A 19,071-nucleotide genomic window follows, 5' to 3' on the forward strand; every position below is an offset into this window, starting at 1 on the left:
TGCATAATCGGGGCTTTCTAGGATTGTCGGAGATGCTGACAGCTCAATTAAAGTGTAACCCTTTGTACCCTACAGCCTGGCAGAATAACAGAAATATTACTAACCAGCAAGGGGAGGGGGCCACGAGGGAGCTGGTTAAAGATCCAGAATTGGCTCCTCGACCCCCTCCCCCACTCCCTCCCGGCACAGAACAAGCTGGGAGAAAAGCCTCCATTTGTGGTATAATAGATCCTCTGGAGGAGGGAGACGGAGACAAATATTACTTTAAAAAAAAAAAAAAAGGAATTCAGTTATTGGGGGGGGCACGTGCGGGCTCCCTGTTGTTTCTATGGAAACACTTTAAACTGGGAAGAAAGTTAAGATGGTATAATTGCAGCCGAGCTCACATGTGCTGAGCTCAAATTGGTCCGGCTCCTTCTGCTAAAGCTTACATCCAGGCATCACGTTGGTGAATTTGCTGCAAGTTTTCCGTTTGAGGAGGATCTGGGGAAACCAGTTAATTGGGATTATTTTCTTGCACACGGTGAATGTTTATGTTATTGATTTACTGCTTTCACTTAAGAGCATTTTGTGAACCTTGAACGACAAGCTGTTCTGACCCCACGGTTTGTCTGTAGTCTTGTCATTTTTGTCACACTTGGTTTTTTTTTTTTTCTCTTAAACCATGTAACGTGGGGTTCACTCATCCAGATTTGACTCAGTGGCATTTTAATTGAGTGCAAGATGTTACTCTTTCCACATGTTTTAGGTTTTTGATGGATCACTTGTATATATTTGGAGATATTTTAGAGTGAGGAACGGAGTGATGGAATAATTATTATTGAGACTAACTGTGCACAAGGTACTGACAAGAGAATCTGGGAGCCCACGCCAGCATGGATAACCCAGTCTCCTGCAGAATTCCCAGTCACAGAGGGAGATAACCCATGTGTCCACTTGGGGACTGGGCATTTGAGGTGCCTGATAGATCCTCGGGGAAGGACATCCAGTTGGGACTGAGAAGCGACACTCCCTGAGTGGGGAGGTAACCGCTGTAGGGACGGGTGTGACCAGGGACCTTCGGGGCACTGTGCCTTCTGATGGGGAAGAGCACTTCTCTGTCCTGCAGCAGCTCCCAGCCTGGGCACGTGCTCACATGCCACCTTATTCACCTACCAGGGCTGCCCAAGACAAGGTGCCATGGCCCGGGTGCCTCAGACAGCAACTTTATTTCCTCACAGTTCTGGAGACCAGAATCCGAGATCAAGGTGTCCTTAGGGCGGTTTTCTTCGAAGGTCTGTCTTCTTGGCGTGGGGATCATGCCTTCTCTTTGTCTCCCCATAGCCTTGTCTCTGTGCTTGTCTATGTCCTCATTCCCCCTTCTCACAAGGACAGTCAGATTGGAAGAGGGCCTGTCTCACAGCCCCATTTAACCTTACTTACCTCTTTGAAGACGTGTCTGCACATGCAGTCATACTTTGAGGCATGGGGGTTAGGATTTCCACATTCGAATTTGAGGAGGACATAATTCAGTTCCTGACAGCCAGTATCTAAAGGTCTGGATGATGCTTGTTTCAGGAGAGGTTATGGAAGCCCAGAACCCATGACCCTGAGGCTCAGGGCTAAAGGGTAGGGGCTCTTCACCAGGATGGCAGGAAGGAAGGGGAGGATGTGAGGAGGACATTCCAGGGAGAAAGAACAGAATTTGCACTTTTAAGTAAAACTGATGACTGCTGGCTGTTTTTGCACGGTTCCGTATCCTGGAGCTGGCTCCACACCCATTTTCTGTAAAGGGCCAGGTAGCAAGTGCTTTGAGCTTTCCAGCAACTACTGAGCTCAGCCAGTGCAGGGTGAAGGCAGTAGCACTGATGCGCAAGAGTAGCTGTGTTCCCATTAGACCTTACTTACAAGAGGCAAATGGACAAAAGGTTAGATTTGGCCCTTAGACCAGACTTGGCCAGCCCCGGTCCGGTGGGATTCCCAGCACCAAAAGTCCAGATTCAAGTGCACTGGATGGGACATCATGTGTCAACAATGAAGGACCGTCGGGGAGAGGCCTGTGCAGATTTGACCCCCATAGGAGGTGTTGCAGTGTGTCGCTTACCGCTCATCTGAGTCCAGGTGCACTCTTGAGAAACGTGCATTTGTTATTTGCAAGGGAGGGCTTAGCATGAGGGGAGAACAGGGGCAGGATGGGTAAGTTTTCATTTTAGAAGAGCTGAATATCGTTAGGGATGGCAAGGAGCCTGTGACATAGGAAAAGATTGTCCCTGCTCCTGGTACCACGCCTTTGTGTTCCCCAATTTCTGATGATGAGATTCTGTCACCTAACACCCACATAAACATGTTTTTTTAGGTGCTTTTTTGTTTTGGGGTTTTTTTGTTTGTTTGTTTTTGTCAACACCCTCATGGAGGGCTTGATCTCACGACTCCAAGATCTAGAGTTGCATGCTCTACCAGCTGAGCCAGCCAGGCACCCCTCTAGGTGGATGATGATGCTGATTACAATTATTTTAAGTAAACCAAAAGTTTAATACATGTCCTAGGAAAAATCTTGATTAGAATAAGTAATAAATATAAATGTGAAGACTGATTGGAGTTTATACTCCTTGGATCTCTGTTAAAGATGCCAGCATTTAAATAAATAAAATCTTTTAAAAGGGAGGTGGTGCCTGGGTGGCTTAGTGGGTTAAAGCCCCTGCCTTCGGCTCGGGTCATGATCCCGGGGTCCTGGGATTGAGCCCCGCAAAAAGCTCTCTGCTCGGTGGGGAGCCTGCTTCCCCCTCTATCTCTCTGCCTGCCTCTCTGCCTACTTGTGATCTCTTGTCTGTCAAATAAGTAAATAAATTCTTTAAAATAAAAAAAAATGATGCCAGCATTTCTCTGCAATGCTTTAGAGAAACATAGAAATCTTTAACTGCCATAAAGAGAATTTGTTACAAACTGAAGAATGTGAATCATAAAACATGGAGGAACCATAGAAGGTGTTTTATTACAGGAACCAAAGAAGTACTCAGACTTCACTTTAAAAAAAAAGAAAAAAGTTTAGACACATTGAACCTTTCTGAGCTAGTGTAGATATGTTTAAACCATAGGACACTTGTGTTCTTAAACTTGGTAACAAGGAAGCTGTTGGCACCAATGCCAGGGCAGCGGGGCCATTCAGTTACTGTCACCGTGAGATTCGGCATGTGCTCCCCCTTCTGTCCATTCCCATGCACACACAGCCCCCAGCCTCCGTCCAAGCCAATGAGAAATATTCCCTGGGGAGCCAAGGTGGTCTGATCTTCACATGGAGCAGCCTGCCACTGGCTGGTGCCCCCTTGCTGCAGAGGCCCTGGCCATTAAACGTCCCCCTGTGTTGCAGTGAACTCTGTGCTGACAGGCAACATCGCCGTTCCGTCCCTCAAACCCAAAACAAAGACTGATGGGCCTGGTTAAGACCCCCAGTCTCTAATGCAGTCAGTAAATCTTTGTTGGTAAATAATTGCGATCGAGCAGAGTTTTAATATAAATTTATGAGTGGTGTTTCATCACAGCTTGCGGCTGCAGCAAGCACTGAGTGATGAAGTTCAGATAGCACTTACATTCGTTACATTAACTTTGTGAGTTATTTAAAGCTTGTACACTTAACATTGCTTTTGGCTTTCCATGACCTCTTGGGACTCGGCACACGAATGCACACGACTAATAAAGAGATTGCAGCCAAAAGACAATTCTACCCTTTGCTCCACCACAGGGAAAGTTCCTTGAGCAAAAAAAGCAGGAAGTGCCTGCTTGAAATTCTGGTCTTCTGGTTGTAGATCATTAAAATCACAGTCTTTCTGATGCGCCAGTAAATTAACTAGGTGGTAGCAATTAGATCAACATGTGCCATTTCCAAGTAAGATCAGAGGAGCACTGGAGAGGTCACAAAGCCCTTCTGTTTCTTACTATGCAAACAGGTGACAGACATCAAAGCTTTAAAATAAGTCTGGAGGGCAAACTGATTCACGGGGAGGCAGCCTGGTGTTGGGGTTACAGGTATCGACTGTTGCCCCTGGCTCTTCCTGCTGCATGGCTTACCTGTTGCTGACAACTACCCCAAATCACAGTGGTTTAAAACCATAAACATTGCATTATTTCTCCTAGGTCTCAGGGTCAGGCATTTCTGCCACGCATCATGGGGACATGATCATCTCTGCCCCACAGAGGCCTTTTAGGGCTGGGGCAGCCGGGATCCTTCCTTCACTACCATCTTTGGTGCCTCAACAGACGTGGCTCAGATGCCTGGGCATCGAGCCAGCAGCTCAGTGGCCATCCTGTAGCTGGCACCGGGGCTATCCTCCACATAGCGTTGGGGTCTTTCTCTTCACAGTCTCCCCAGTTGGAGAGATGGAATTCTCACGAGGCCACTCAGGGCTCCCAGGGGCATAAAAACAGGAGTGGCCAGACTCTTGAGGCCTCAGCTAGAGCAGGCCCAGCATCATTTCTGCCACATTCTGTGGGCAAATCGAGAAGTCCCCTGAGGACCACATAGGAGGTTTTTTTTAGGGTAATCTTAAGAGACTAGCTACTTTGATCTGCCCTCCCAGTGTGCAAAGCACCCTCCCCCTGGCCTCAGATTCTCAAAATCTCATGCCCTGGTGGCATCCAGTTCAGGCTTGAAGTCTGAGACTGTCATCTGTATTGGGTACGTGTGGATGTGTCTCCTTGGGTGTGATCCTTGCCATCTGAAGACCAGGAGGAGACAATTCACCCAACACACACACTTGCACACACAAGGCAAAACTCTTCAGCCCAAAAGGAGGAGAAAGAAGGGGCCTGTAACAGTTAGTGGTCCACAGCAGCTCCAAACCCAGCCAGGTACCTGTTGCTAATTATCCTGCCCAGGGCATGGTGGGAGGGGTTGTTCTCTTCCCAGGGACACCCTTTTGGGCCCCAAGCTCTGCTGTCTCAGCCAACCTTCCTTTTCCTTAAGAAATGGCCTGGTTTTGCAGCTGTGTGGCTCTCTTCCTGCTTCCTGCTGGTCGTAGTTGGAGGGTCAGGGGCCTCTTTTCATTTTAGACTTGCGCTGTGCCTTTTAGTCCAGCACGGTACAATTCCTTTAAAACCCTTGTGGGTATCCTTTGTATCAGATTGTAATTTATTCCATTAGACAAAAGCCACCCCCACAGGTCCTTGTCTGTGGTCCACGCGTGCTCTCTAATTGGAAGGGTCTGTGAGGCCCTGCCTTAAATCTTTGTGTTCTCAAGATGAGGGTCCAACTGCCACAACCTTGCTGGGTCTTCATTCTGAGATCACATCCCCTGGACTCCCTGGATTAGATCTTTGTTCTGAGACCAGTTCTTACCTTGAGTTTTCTGCTGGCAGGAGAAGCTAGGAATGAGAAACGACTTTTCTCATGTTGGTGTTTAAATTGGCAATATTTTCTCTAATCCTGCTGAAGACTGAACACCCTTGACTCCCCCCGCTCAGCTCATCGGGGCCAGTAGCATGGTGAGCCTTCTGCTCGAAAATCTCCCCTCCAGGTCCCGGGCTTCCCAGGCCAGCTGGCTATGCCTCACGTTCCTGCAGACAGCAGGTTGGTGGATGGCTGTGCCGCTGCCCGGCTGGGCCACCCTTTTTCCATACTCAGGTAGCGTCTTCCTCCCTGTCCTTCTTGCCTGCGTCCACAGCTGTTCCATTCCTGCAGCCTCGGCGAGCTGCCTGGTGCCAAGCCATGGGCACATGTTTATGGATTTTACTACAGAAGCATTACGTGCGGATTCTGTTTTCTTATCTATCATTGCCTACAACCTACCACAAGACTTAGTGATTTCAGGACCACAGACAGAGCACAGTGTGGCTTCTCTCTCAGCCCTCCCCAAAGCACAGAACCTGCCAAGATTTCTTTCTTTTTTTTTTTTTTTTCAGCATAACAGTATTCATTGTTTTTGCACCACACCCAGTGCTCCATGCAATCTGTGCCCTCTCTAATACTCATCACCTGGTTCCCCCAACCTCCCATCCCCCGCCCCTTCAAACCCCTCAGATTGTTTTTCAGAGTCCATAGTCTCTCATGGTTCACCTCCCCTTACAATTTCTCCCAACTCCCTTCTCTTCTCTAACTCCCCTTGTCCTCCATGCTATTTGTTATGCTCCACAAATAAGTGAAACCATATGATAATTGACTCTCTCTGCTTGACTTATTTCACTCAGCATAATCTCTTCCAGTCCCGTCCATGTTGCTACAGAAGTTGGGTATTCATCATTTCTGATGGAAGCATAATACTCAGTGGCCTCATCTGTAAAATGGGGATAATCATAGTAACTTACATTGGGTTGTGAGATTTCTCTGGGTTAATATGTGTCACGCTTCTAGAGCAGTGACAATATTGTTTTGCAGTAGTAAAATTTGTAAATAGATGCATAAGCCACATAAGAGTTAAAGAAAACACTAACAGCAGTGATGTCCACACTGATAGCAGGTCAGTGAGAAGCAGTCTTATGCAAGAGATTGTTTTCGAGTATACAGAAGTGACATCTGAAAGATAGACCAAGTATGTGCTGTGACATACTCCCGCACAGTTTTGCCCTGGGTAACACAGAATCAAAGAGACTTAGAATCATAAGGGCCATTTGCACCCGCTGATGGGAACTGCCGCCCATGTGTGTCTCTAGCAGAGAGCCTTCCGGCCTCTTCATCCTCATGACTTCATGTCCTTTAAAAGTTGAATATGAACTGGTTTTAGATTTTCCATTTTCTTGGTACTTAAGTAGACAATGTATAAGTTCAGGATGCCAGGAGCATTGTAGTTGAAGTACAGGGGCTCGGTCTGATGCAGGGAGGGGCTGCCAGGACCCTAGGCTTCTCACTGCACTGATAAAAGTCTGTCCCAAAGGGGCACAGTGCGTTTGCTCTCCTTCTTGGCATGTTGGGGGACACTCTGTTCAGAGGGGGGCCCCACTGTGGCAGAGCAATTGGAACGTTATGCTTCTGGAAGAGTCTGGGACTAAGAAGGGGCTCCTGGTATGTAGCCATGTGACGGGATGTCTCACTGGGGCTTTGCAGTGGCTCTGCGGTTCCTCCAAGTGAGGGCACTTTGGAGGGGGCCTCCTCTTTCCATGTGACTCCAGAATTAAGAACCAGGATTATCCAACCCCCCTCAGACAGCAGAGCATTGCTCCCGCAGCTCTGGCCATCTGGACCCATGGGTTCCCTGGCACGCGGCTGCCCAGGCAGGACTAGGGGACCCTGGACACGAATTGTAAAATAAATACTGGTCTCACAGATTCGGGGCTGAGTGGTTTAAACTCTGGGGTCTTTTTAGACTCTGAAACTCCCTGATTCCCACTTCATACAAATACTATGAAAAATCAGTGTTTGGAGTGAACTTTAGCAAAAAAAAGAAAAAAAAAAGAAAAAGAAACTAAAAGAGAACACATTTTCAGTCTGCAGAAGCTATTTGCTGAGTCTTGTCATTCGTCATCTGATTGAGCCTCTGATTACAGAACTTCACCTTGCAGCTGCCTCTGCTGCTCATCAGGGCAGCACGCGTCTCCTCATGACGCCTCTCAGGGTGGGCTCTTGCTATCAGTCACAGAGTGGCGGGTGCGGCTGGCGGGCCCCAGCTTGGGTGCTTCACCGAGGCAGGGAGCAGGGCAGCCGAGCAGCTCTAACAGCACAGAAATCTTTGGGGTCGGGTCATGAACCCACCAGGAGCCTGGCCCAGAGGGTGGACGCATGACCTCTAGGACGCTGGGGTGTTCTTCAGCCCTGCTGACTTGTACAGCATTTGGTTGTTATCAGAGATTATCCTGCAAGGTGAACCATAAGATTTATTTAAGATTTTCAAGATTTGGACATTCACCTTTCCCAGCACCAAGATAAGTCAGCCTAATTTAGTTTCCTGACAATGTCATCTCTTCTCGTTGCCTCCTAGTGGGACTGTTCTCCTCCATCCCCTTAGGAGTAAGTCCTGGCAGCCCCCACTGGGGAGAGGATAATTGTGCATATAGGATTTGCTCGTGAAAGTACCCGTAATCTAGCCAGGAGCTGTGTAGATCCATCTGCACGGAGCCCTGGGGTTTGAGGGGGTGGGGGGCGGTGCAGCCTGCATTTTTGTCTGAGTGCAGATGGACAAAGCTTTCTGAAGCCTGGAGCAGCTTCCTGCTACCAGTGACACTGAGGTGACCCCCGGCCCCTGGTATTGTTGGAATTCCATCTGAAACGGATGGTGGAAAAATGGGAGCCCACAGGAGAACGTCTGTGAAGTTTTGTTAAGCTAAGTTTAAAAATCTTAGAAATCTGCCAGAGAGGGAAATGTAAAGATTTTAAGTGAATGCTTATTTACTATCGAATCACCAGCAGTGACTGCCCCTCTCCCTAATTCTTACTCTGCAGGGTGACCTCGAAACATCTGGGTTTGTAACCAGCATTTTCCTTGGGGCCTGCCTCTCTTTGTTGGTCTCTGCACCATATTTGGTTTAGATTGGTTTTTCTTAGATTCTAAGAAATCAAGGTATGTTGAGCAGAGCGATGCTGTGTGTTTTCTTCAAATAATAAGAACGTGCAGAGGGATGACCTTCTGAAGGTTTACTTGTGAGTTTCTTCAAACTTAGAAATATTTTCCCCCAGAAACAATGTTTTAGGGGTAGTCAGGCTTTCCAGCTGGCTCATCATCCATTATACTTGTGAAAATTGGTGTAGAAAGCAGTATTGTTGGAACTTGAACCTAATTATCCCATAAAAGTGCTTCCTTGATCTTACCTTGTATTGTGGTTCATGGGGGACAGCAGAATTAGGAGGTCAGGCAAAGCTGGTACCCATTTGCAAGGACACTCATGGGCACCTCTTCTTCTGGAAGACTCTTTCTCACACTCAGAATTTCGCTTTGGCCTCGGCCTGGGTACACCAACTAGCATTCTTCTTGTGCCTTCTTAGTCATCCTTACCATGCTGTGAGTTTCTAAATGGGCAGTGAGAGTAAGAGTAAGCCAGGAGATGCTTGGCTTTCCCTTATTCCATGAGGTCAGGGGCTGAAGATTTCAGAGGCAGTAGCTCAAGCTGAGATCATCTGACCTGAGAGGGTGTGGAGCTGCCTCAGGGAATAAACCCCCCAAGTCAAGGCTGAGCTCAGTACTGGCCATGGGTTTTCACCCCAGAAAAGCCTGGAGACCACGTGGGAGGTTTGCTGGGAATGGGGAGTTCAACCAGGAGTGAGCTCCCATCAGTTGTCAAGGGAGGCCTGGCTTCAAATGCTGGGTGGTTTTCAAGAGGCCCTAATACGGTTCCATTCAAGATGGATTATGTTAGCCATGGTGTGTCTATTAGATGCTGTACTAGGGGCGCCTGGTGGCTCAGTGGGTTAATCCTCTGCCTTCCGCTCAGGTCATGATCTCAGGGTCCTGGGATCGAGCCCCACATCGGGCTCTCTGCTCAGCAGGGAGTCTGCTTCCTCCTCTCTCTGCCTGCCTTTCTGCCTACTTGTTATCTCTCTCTCTGTTACAGGAAGAAATAAAAAAAAAAAATCTTTTAGATGCTGTACTAAATTTACAAATTGAATTTTATGTTTAGTAAATTAAAAATCTGGAATGAAAAACTGTAAAGTAAAATGCTCTTATTTGTAAATACCAGAAGTTTCAGAATTCAGTTAATGTCTGATTTCAGAAAGAGAAATTTGGGTTTCCTTTTTTAAAGCATTATACCTTTGGTTCCAGGATGCTTGCTCAGGTAAAGGAAAGGTGCACAGTGCGTCGTGGCAGTTGGCAAATCGCATTTGTTGAACCAGCGGCACATCAGCCCCCAGTAGCGTCACACAGTTAAGATCTACACACACACAGGGAAATTGGTTGAGCATACATGTCATTCACAAAGTAGAGGAGAAAAGCTGAATTACCAAGCTAAAAATAAGTGTCATTTCCATTTTATGATGACAAGAGAAAAATGAATGTTTAAAATTTCTTAAATTAGTGCCTACTTTTTTTAAAAAACTTATGCCAGACTTTATAATTTGTGTTTATGAATGAATATTTTCCTTCTAGGGCATGTTGCTGAAGCGGAGCGGCAAATCACTGAACAAGGAGTGGAAAAAGAAATACGTCACCCTGTGTGACAACGGCGTGCTAACCTACCATCCAAGTTTACATGTGAGTGTGGCCCCTTGGCGCAGGTGGCAGGCCTGGAGTTCAGCTTGCATACCGTGGGGGGGGGGGGGGGGGTCCTAAGCATCAGGACTCTTGTCTCTGAAGTTAAAGTAGTCTTGGGTCTCCTGCTCCATTATGAAGTAAATCATCCGTTCCTCACTCTCCATCAGACCATGGTCTCTCCCTTCCCCTCCCCGTCACCCAGCTCTGGTTCTCTAATTCTGCAAGGACTTACAACAAAGGGGACAGGTAAAGTAAAGTAAAAATAAAGTAAAAATTTCAGTGAAAGTGAAAAGATAAGAGCAGGTAGCAGGAGAGAGAAAAAAGCGAGCATATACCTGAGAATCTAGAACAAAATCTGAACAATTGGTTCAGAACCCAGTACTCTGCTCTGAGCAGCTGAGAAAAACCGGAAAGTTAAATGTAGTTCATGACTCAGGTTTTATCATCAGATAAGAACCACAAATCTGTCTATAAGGTAAGAGCTTTTCTGTGTTAATAAAATGAGATATGTTGGTGATTTATAGAAGATAGATTAAAAGGCAGAATTAATTTTATTTTAGGGGGAAAATGTGGAGGACATTCTACTCATCCTGAGTTGTCTTAGGAAGCCTGATAAAATCTGAAAATGGGGTGTAATGACAGTTCTCTAACAACATATTACGTGAGTCTTGCTAGGTATTTATAGGTCTTAATGTAGATAGATGTGTAGATCAGAATATATAGTGGTAGCTGCTCAGCTAATTGTATCACTATGGTAAGATTTTAATTTAAAGATGTCTAAATATTTTTTAAAAGATTTTATTTATTTATTTGACAGAGATCACAAGTAGGCAGAGAGAGAGGAGGAAGCAGGCTCCCTGCTGAGCAGAGAGCCCGATGCAGGGCTCGATCCCAGGATCCTGGGATTGTGACCCGAGCCAAAGGCAGAGGCTTTAACCCACTGAGCCACCCAGGTGCCCCTAAAGATGTTCAAATACTTCAAAAATTACAGTTATGAACAAGAAGTTACACACAAGAATACTAAAGAAAATTAAAATCGTTCCCACAGTACCACCTGGGGAACAGGACTGCTGGCATTTTGGAGCATGTGCTCCCAGCCATTTCTGAGCATCGGTGCTTTTTCCTCCCATGAGCACGTGGTCACCCTGTACACTCTGTCTGTGCCCACTTCCGTAGATGATGACAGATCACATGCCCTGCCTGTGCCTGCGAATACTCTTGTATGCTGCCATTATTGATAGTGACTTGATAGTCATGGTGCAGATATGTCCTGATTGGTGTAACGATGTCTCCAAAGTGGACGTTTGGCAAATAAATTTACTTTGAATTATTTTTAATGTTTTAAGTACTAATCATTGTCCTCTATTGACATCCCTGTGCCCTTATCCATTTCCCTGGGACCGTTTCCTAGCAGTCACTTCTGGAGTTGAAGAGTGCTGATGCTCTCATGGCTTTGGGTATATGTTGCCGGATTCTTGGAAAGAGTGTATCAGCTTTTCTCCACCTGCAGCATACCTATATTCCCATGAACATTCACTTCAGAATAACATATATGTCATTTTTCAATATAATAGGTAACAAGTGGTACCCTTACTGTTTCGTTTGCTTCCTGGGATGAATTGCCATTCTTCTCCAAGTTGTCCAGCAGTGGCTTTCCCCTTTAGAACCATGTTATGAAACAGGTGTTTCGTTAAGTGTCCCTGACTTATTCTGACATTGATGGGAATGCCTCCCATGCTTTACCAGTAAGTAGACTCCTGAGATGTCAGTACTTATTGTACTGAGGAAACTCTCTGTGCTTGATTTATTTTGGCTGATTTTGGAATAGAGTCCGGTCGCTTCTCTAAGAAGCCTGCGTGTGGCTGTTCCTGCGTCACCTGCAGCCCACTCTTAGCCTCTGTCAGAACACCAAAGCAGTGTGGGCTCATCGCTGTGTTCTCTTCCCAGCGCTGCCCCATCATCTGCCGTCTCACTGGTTCATGTCCTCTTCCTCTTAAGACCATGTCAGGGAGCACAGGTCAAATTATTGACCCAGTTGCTTTGTGTTATTTAGAGAGAGAAGTGTAATCAAAATACTCTTCATGCTCTAAGACTCACTGATCAGGAAAAAGTGGGGTCCAACTGATGAGCATTTTGGGCCACCTTACACTCATCTGTTAAGCCCAGGCTTGATTGGAGGGACATCTGCTGCTTCTTGCCAAGGGGAAAAGGCATGAACATCAATATGTCCCAGAAAGTTCCTGTAGGAAAGATAATGCCTACTTACTTCCTGTCCCAGCCCCTCAATTAATAGAATCACAATCAGTTCTTCAAAAATTCTCCCACATGAGTTTCTTCTTGTGATGCCCCTCAGTGCTTCCCAGTTCCTTTACACACACACGTGTGTTTGCATGGACATGCATGGACATCATCAGAGCACAGAAAAAGGAGCACAGTGGGGCTTTGCTATATAATTATATGGCAGGCAAGAGCTAATATCATTGTAAAGTGCAGTTCAGTGAATGTCAGTCTCCTGGGAACTAAAATTATTGAAGCAGGTACATGCCCCCCCACCCCGCAAAGGAAATGGTGTAGTCTAGAGATAGATTTTAATTACCAGAGCACGGAGAAGTGGCGTGGCCTTCACTGTAATCCTCCTTTGGTTTTATTTCCACAACCAAGCTTTGGTTGGAAGTTCGGAGAAGAAGTGAGGTCCAAATACATGTTCTCTTCCAAGATAGAGAGCTACAGATCCCCAACTACAGAGTTAGTCTGGCATTCTTTGGCTCAAAATGGGAAGACTTGTCAAAGGGATGCCCATGGCAGAGTCCAGATTTGTTTTAGTGATAAATCCAGAAGCATGCAAATTTGTTGCAAATTTATGTCTTAAAATTCTACACCATGAAGACTGTCCTAATTATTTTAGTCCAGGAAATTTCAAATGGTGATAGAACCCAGTGATATCAGTTAAACTGATTGCACTGTGTCACCCACTTCCTGGTGGTCTCTGGGCTGTGTTATGGCTGGAAGTCCATGAGGGTGCATCTGTTGTGAGTGCTTAAATACCGGGGAAATCCGCCAGGTTAGTGGCTTTGGGTTTCATTACTGTTGGTCATCACTGTTAATGGCCATCTGCGGTGATCCAAAATAGCATAGCCTACAGCCCATGTCTCTCCAGGGAGTGAAGGGAAATAAACCTGGCTAAATAATCTGGTATTTGTAGATAGTTTTCCACAAAGACTAACTGTATCTCAGTAATGGAATAATGGGGCCAGCTGCTGGTGCCTACCACTAATTTTCAATGATTAGATAGTGTATTTACCAAAAAGGATCATGGTGTGCTTTTCTGAGGATGGGAGTCTAATAGTGTAATGATTCTGTAACAGGGTGAGTGCTGCAGGATTGAGCACGCAGTACTTGAGAAGGCACGAAACACGTAGGATTGGAACAGATACTAAACAGAGCCACACAGCAGCCCCTTCCAAGCCAGTGTGGCCACATGGCCCTCATCATGAGCACAAATGTGAATTCCTTGTGCACGTGCGTGCTGCTCATGGTCCCCCTCAGGCTGGACCCTGATTCCACCACTAGCCACCTTTAGCTTGGTGATCATGCTGAACCCAGGGAGCTCAGCCCGGTTCTTGCACATAGGGCAGAGTAAGGGATCGAATCAAGTTTAGAGGGAAAATAGGCTGGCATTATGAGGGCCCTTAATCATTTCATTCAAAGTTGAGATTGCCTGGCCATATCGGCCACTAGTAGAATGCCACCGGTATTGGAGGGCCCCGTCCAGGAAGCTGATCCAGATGCCTCTGGTGTTCATTAGCCAAATGGGATTCCTGGCTGAGCTCCCCAGCAAGAGCTGCCGGACAGACAGGCCTGGGCAAGAGGGTGTCAGAACAGGTATAGAGCTTGCTGCCCCCACAAGCCTCTCCCTTCCCCACTCTTGCTGAATCAGTGCCTTGGCTCCTGCAGCCCCCGGGCAATGCAGATCTCCTGAGACCTTTGCTTGGAAAAGATGCTGGATCAGCAGCAGATTCCGGCTTTAGCTTACCTTGGGTGCTGTGGAAGCAGAAGACTGACCATTTCCTAAATTTGCCACCACAAAAAAAATCTTGGAAGTTTTTAAATGTCTTCCTTGGATGCACTCAAAGTAAACAAGGTCTCCTGGAGAAATGAATTGTGATCCTTTAAGAGACCAGTACGTTTTTCTTATTACACAGGTGTCCATGGCCATGTTTGTATAAATGATCGTCCTTCAGACACCCCAAATTTCAATCCCAAGCATAAGTTTTGTGTACATAGCTGTGATTGAAAAAAGCCTCTTGACAACCCAGACTGTTGGTTCGTGGCCCCAGCGGCGGGCCGGGCTCCGGGCTCCCAGTGGAGTGCCACGCACTTTGAAATGGCGGCTTCAGAATCAGGCTGCTGGGCGTGAGCTGGGGGACCCGGCTTTGCAGCACACAGTAGGGATGGCGTGAGGCTGGCAGGCTCGCCACATGCTTGGAATGGGTTGGCTGCCAGGGACACTCCCAAAGCTGGCCTCTGAGGACAGCCCGCCTCTCCAAACTTGGAGGACCTCTGCTGGATGATAGCCCCAGGGTGTCAGTTCCCACTGGTCCTGTTGCTCCCGATCCCTCTTCCTTCCCTCCCATCCTTTCCCAGCCCCATCTTCTTCTGAGGCTTCATTCTTCCCAGGTTGGTGGCTTCATCCCCAGCAGCATCCGTAGTTCATCCTGAGACCCAAGCACAGGTGCAGATGAGTTAGGGACCAGCTGTCCTCAGTGGCTGTGACACGCAGCTTGGCCTTGCTCTGTTGTCAGTAGATTCAAGCTCTCCCTGCACTTGAGAGAAAGCCTGTCACCCTGGCCATGCCTCCTACTATTGGAACCCTTACACGTTTTTCTCAGGGAGGAGAGAATGGCTATCTGTAAGCAGGGGTGGAACTGCCTATGTGTGGCAGATCATAGGAAGAGACAGTCTCTCTGGAAACCAGGAGGAAAGAGGGAAGAGACTGACCACCCTAACCCAGAATGAGTTTCCTGAATGTTGATGGTGGCAGTGCCTCCTGACCCCAGATGTCCTCCCTGTGTGCTCCTTGCCCGTGTCAGCCCGTCCTTAGAGGCTCAGGAGACGCCAGCAGGGCCGGCCTCCCGCGGATAGGTCCCCGCCTGCCCCACACTGTCGCAGGGGAACAGGAGGAAGAAGTGACAGTCTCAGCCCTAACTGTTCCTCAGGATGGGTGGTCACCACACTGGCTGCCAGCAAGGCGGCTGGGTAGCGGTAGAGAGGCACCGGCCAGGATGTGGGAGCCGCTGAGAGAATGCACGCTACCTGAGCATGACAGCAGCTGCTCCACTGTAGGCCTGGGGGCCATCCCGCCTTTTAAACACAAGCTGGAACCCATGCACCAGCACACATCCGCAGTCTGCAGCATTCCTTCTAGGGAATGCATCTTTTTTTTTTTTTTTTAATATTTTATTTATTTATTTGAGAGAGAGACAGTGAGAGAGAGCATGAGCGAGGAGAAGGTCAGAGGGAGAAGCAGACTCCCCATGGAGCTGGGAGCCCGATGCGGACTCGATCCCGGGACTCCGGGATCATGACCTGAGCCGAAGGCAGTCGTCCAACCAACTGAGCCACCCAGGCGCCCTAGGGAATGCATCTTAACTGTGGACACTGAGCAATGGGCTGGACGGTGTCCACTCTGGATATCTGGAAGAATCCTTCGGTTGGGAGGTCTGAGGATCACGTGTTCACTTCAGGGGCTTCTCCTGCACCGCTGTAAAACAGAGGCTGATGGAGTCCGTTGGACTTGTGAGGAAAAGCCTCTCCTCAGATTGGGGCTGCTGGGCAGGGCCATTAGTCACATGGGACGGTGAAACCTGGGGTCCAGGGTAACCCAGTTCACTTGCTGCCTCTTTCTCAAGATGCTGTTCATAAGTAAGGTAAACCTGTAACCCAGTTTAGGTAATAGGTGGCAGTGTCAGGCAACATAATGAAGCTGCTTTGGGTTTGGGGCTGCTCTGGTGGGCTGGTCGCACTGGTTAGCCCAGGACACAGGACCTGTCAATGCCAACACCCGCGAGGCCCAGGGCTCCAGGGATAAGCGGGTCACCCGCACTCCGGTGCTGACCAGCTGAGCGCCTCCTCCATCTCCACTTGGCATTCTGTAAACACAGCCCTAGCATGATCAAAGTATGATCAAAGTATGTGGGCAGACTTCTGAGGCTGCTCTGTGGTCCGGATTTCTGTTTCTCAGAGAATTTGTACATTTAGACGACCTTTAAAAAGCCCTCCCTGCGTCACGTTCTTGGGGGAGGTAGGTCTGAGTGTTTCATTGATGACACCTCACTGGGTCACTGTCAGGGGGTGGAGGGCGGCGTGTTCTTTGGACTTAACTCTGAGCCGCAGGGAGCACCTTGATGGAAAAATGGAGGGGATAATGAGAAAGAACTCGGACCTGGGGGCTTCACAGTCCAGTGTCCCCACCTATTCATCTTTGTGTCGAGAGAGCACCATCGAGGGCATGGCTAACAGAGGTGTGTGTGCTGGGCTTCCTGAGTGGGAGCTCGTGGCCGTACGGTTGGGCCAGTGACTTCATGGGGCCCTGGCCAAGAGGCCTTTCCTGGCATCCTCATGAGGATGCAGGACGGTTGGGCACAGCCCACCTGCCTGGCATGGGCTCGGATTGCTCACACCGTAGAAAACCTCGTTCTTGGATTTCATTCCCTTTCAGTGCATATGGCCCAACTTGGAAGCAGCCGTGGCTCTGTCCTTCCCTGACCTGCAGAGCTGGACTCCTCCTTCCCACGGCACCTCCTTCCTGGGTGGCGGAGAAGCTCCCGATGCAGAGCAGTTGTGCTCTGGGTGCCACTGGCATTTGCTTGTCTTCTCCCAAGCTGGTAGAGTCAAACTTGGACTCTCTGAACCTTGCTATCAGAATGCTGATTTCAGTCAATTTTCAGGTGCAAAATCAAAAAATCCACCCCTCTACCAATGCAAAAATGAAGAAAAGATCTGGGATGATGCCCTGAGTGGGTATTTATCTAAAATAATAATAATAATAATAACATCAGGAAAGAAAGGAAGATACTTCTATTGGGAGAACAACTCTTGCCCATACCCACTGCTGGTAATCATCATTTAAGGTACACACAGTCCTCACATAAGATCAGGAACTTTTCTGTGATGATTCACTATGAATCCGTGATCAGTTCCTTCAGTGAGTTTTGCACACCTGCTAAGGTAGACCTCAAATTTCTTCAGGTGGTGATTACTGAGTTATACCCAGAGAATCTCTTCATTGGTTTCCCCAAAACATTGCAGAAATCGGACTAGCTTGAATCTAGATGACTACACAGGTACTTCAAAGCCCAGATTTCTAGATGTCAAATATTTTGAGTCATGGGATGACAGAGGACCCTGAGATTTCAGGACCCCCTTCTTACTGAGCAGAATAATGTCAGACATGTCCTGTCTAACATGCTACTGCAGGAGCATAATTAGTTTTATGATGAACAGTTATTTGATCTTGCTTCCCCTGTATAAGCCACAGTGTTGCAGGCTCTCCTTCTCTGCTCTATACGTTCTTTTCCAGCCGGGCTGCTTCTAATTCCAGTCTGCAATCCATCCTGCTGGTAGACCTGCATGGCCTTCCTCCACAAGAAGTCCTCCCTGATCACTTGGCAGACCACCTCTTCTCCTGGTGCCTTCTAGTATCTCTGTACCGCCCTGTCTAGCAAGGACCTTGCCCTGTTTCCCACTGTTTGCCCAGGACTCGCATAGGCTAGGGCACCCTGGCCAGCTCCTGTGGGTCACATGCAGTCAGGTCATGGGCTCCTTCCCAGGCTGGGATCCTCACAGGGGACGATCCTGCCTCTACTTTGAAAATTCCAGTGGGACTGGGATAGAAGTTTATTTCCTCTAGACCTCCCTGAGTGCTTGCATTGGGTGGGGGAGAACACACACATACACAGTCTTATACGAAGGCCATAAAATCTTAAAACTCTGCTGAAACCCACAAATAATCCCCTTTAAAGTAGATCAGGAAAATATGTCAATACTGAGGAGCAGAGATCTGGAACTCTGGCTACAAGTGAACCTTTCTGTTCTGTTACAGGTGGGTGGAAATGGGTTTGAAAACCATGGGAGTTCTTAGAGTGGCCGGCTTTATCCATGGGGCAGCAGAAGAACCCTGAGTTTGCTGGGATGGGGACTGTATAGGGGAATATGGGGGGCTTTGCTGAGGTTGGGGTAGAAGTTGTATTCCTGAGTCTGAGCATCTCCTCGGCCTGCCCCGGGAATAACCACTGTCTGGTTGTCCCACCAGAGTGGTTTCCTGGGCCCATGGTGGGAGCAGTCCCTCCAGGAGCCCCACATCCAGATCTTACTTGCTTCTAGTTGCACTTGATGCTCTCTGCCCCTTCCCAGGAGAGGCATTCAGGCAGCTTGCCACAAACCATGGACGTGAGAGTAAATTAAGAACATGCCCCTGCATAGTCATGTGAGAACATAGGCCATCCATGCACACATGTACAGAACTCCCATCTCCTTTGTCTTAGGTAGAGAAAGAAGTCACTGTGGATCTCCATGGTTCGCACATCCTTACCTCTGTCCTTAAAATTCCTTCCTTCCTTCATGTCTGACAGATTCCATCAGCATCCTGTGCTGATTCCTTCTGATGCACAGGGGGGTCCGCACTCATGACTTAGGGCCTGGCAGGGCCCTTCTGCACCATGGTGGCTGGGATGGAGCCCCGTGGCATGCCAGGACTCGGCGGCCCACTTTGGGGATCACCGAGCCCCTTTCAGGTCTGTGACTCTGGTTACTCTGTGGGCTTCTCATCTTCTGCCCTAGCATTGGTCTCCACCTTCTGTCCTCCCTGGGAACTCATCCAGCAGGGCCTCAGAATGGAAGTCCCATTGGCAGAGGTGATATGCTCAAACCCCCCTCTCCCAGACCTCAGGCCTGCTTGTCTGCTCCGTTAGCCACCAGAGCACCC

The 19,071-nt window shown here is 48.1% G+C and overlaps 1 protein-coding gene across 1 annotated transcript in view; it reads left to right on the forward strand.

The window, feature by feature from the left end:
• The window catches only part of AGAP1 (ArfGAP with GTPase domain, ankyrin repeat and PH domain 1), a 514,946-nt gene that overhangs the window by 308,999 nt on the left and 186,876 nt on the right, over positions 1-19,071 (forward strand). The window contains 1 exon segment of the mRNA XM_032355251.1: positions 9,984-10,088. Coding sequence (XP_032211142.1) covers positions 9,984-10,088 — 105 coding nt within the window.

This window comes from Mustela erminea, chromosome 8, assembly GCF_009829155.1.
Source record: "Mustela erminea isolate mMusErm1 chromosome 8, mMusErm1.Pri, whole genome shotgun sequence".
NCBI lineage: Eukaryota > Metazoa > Chordata > Mammalia > Carnivora > Mustelidae > Mustela > Mustela erminea.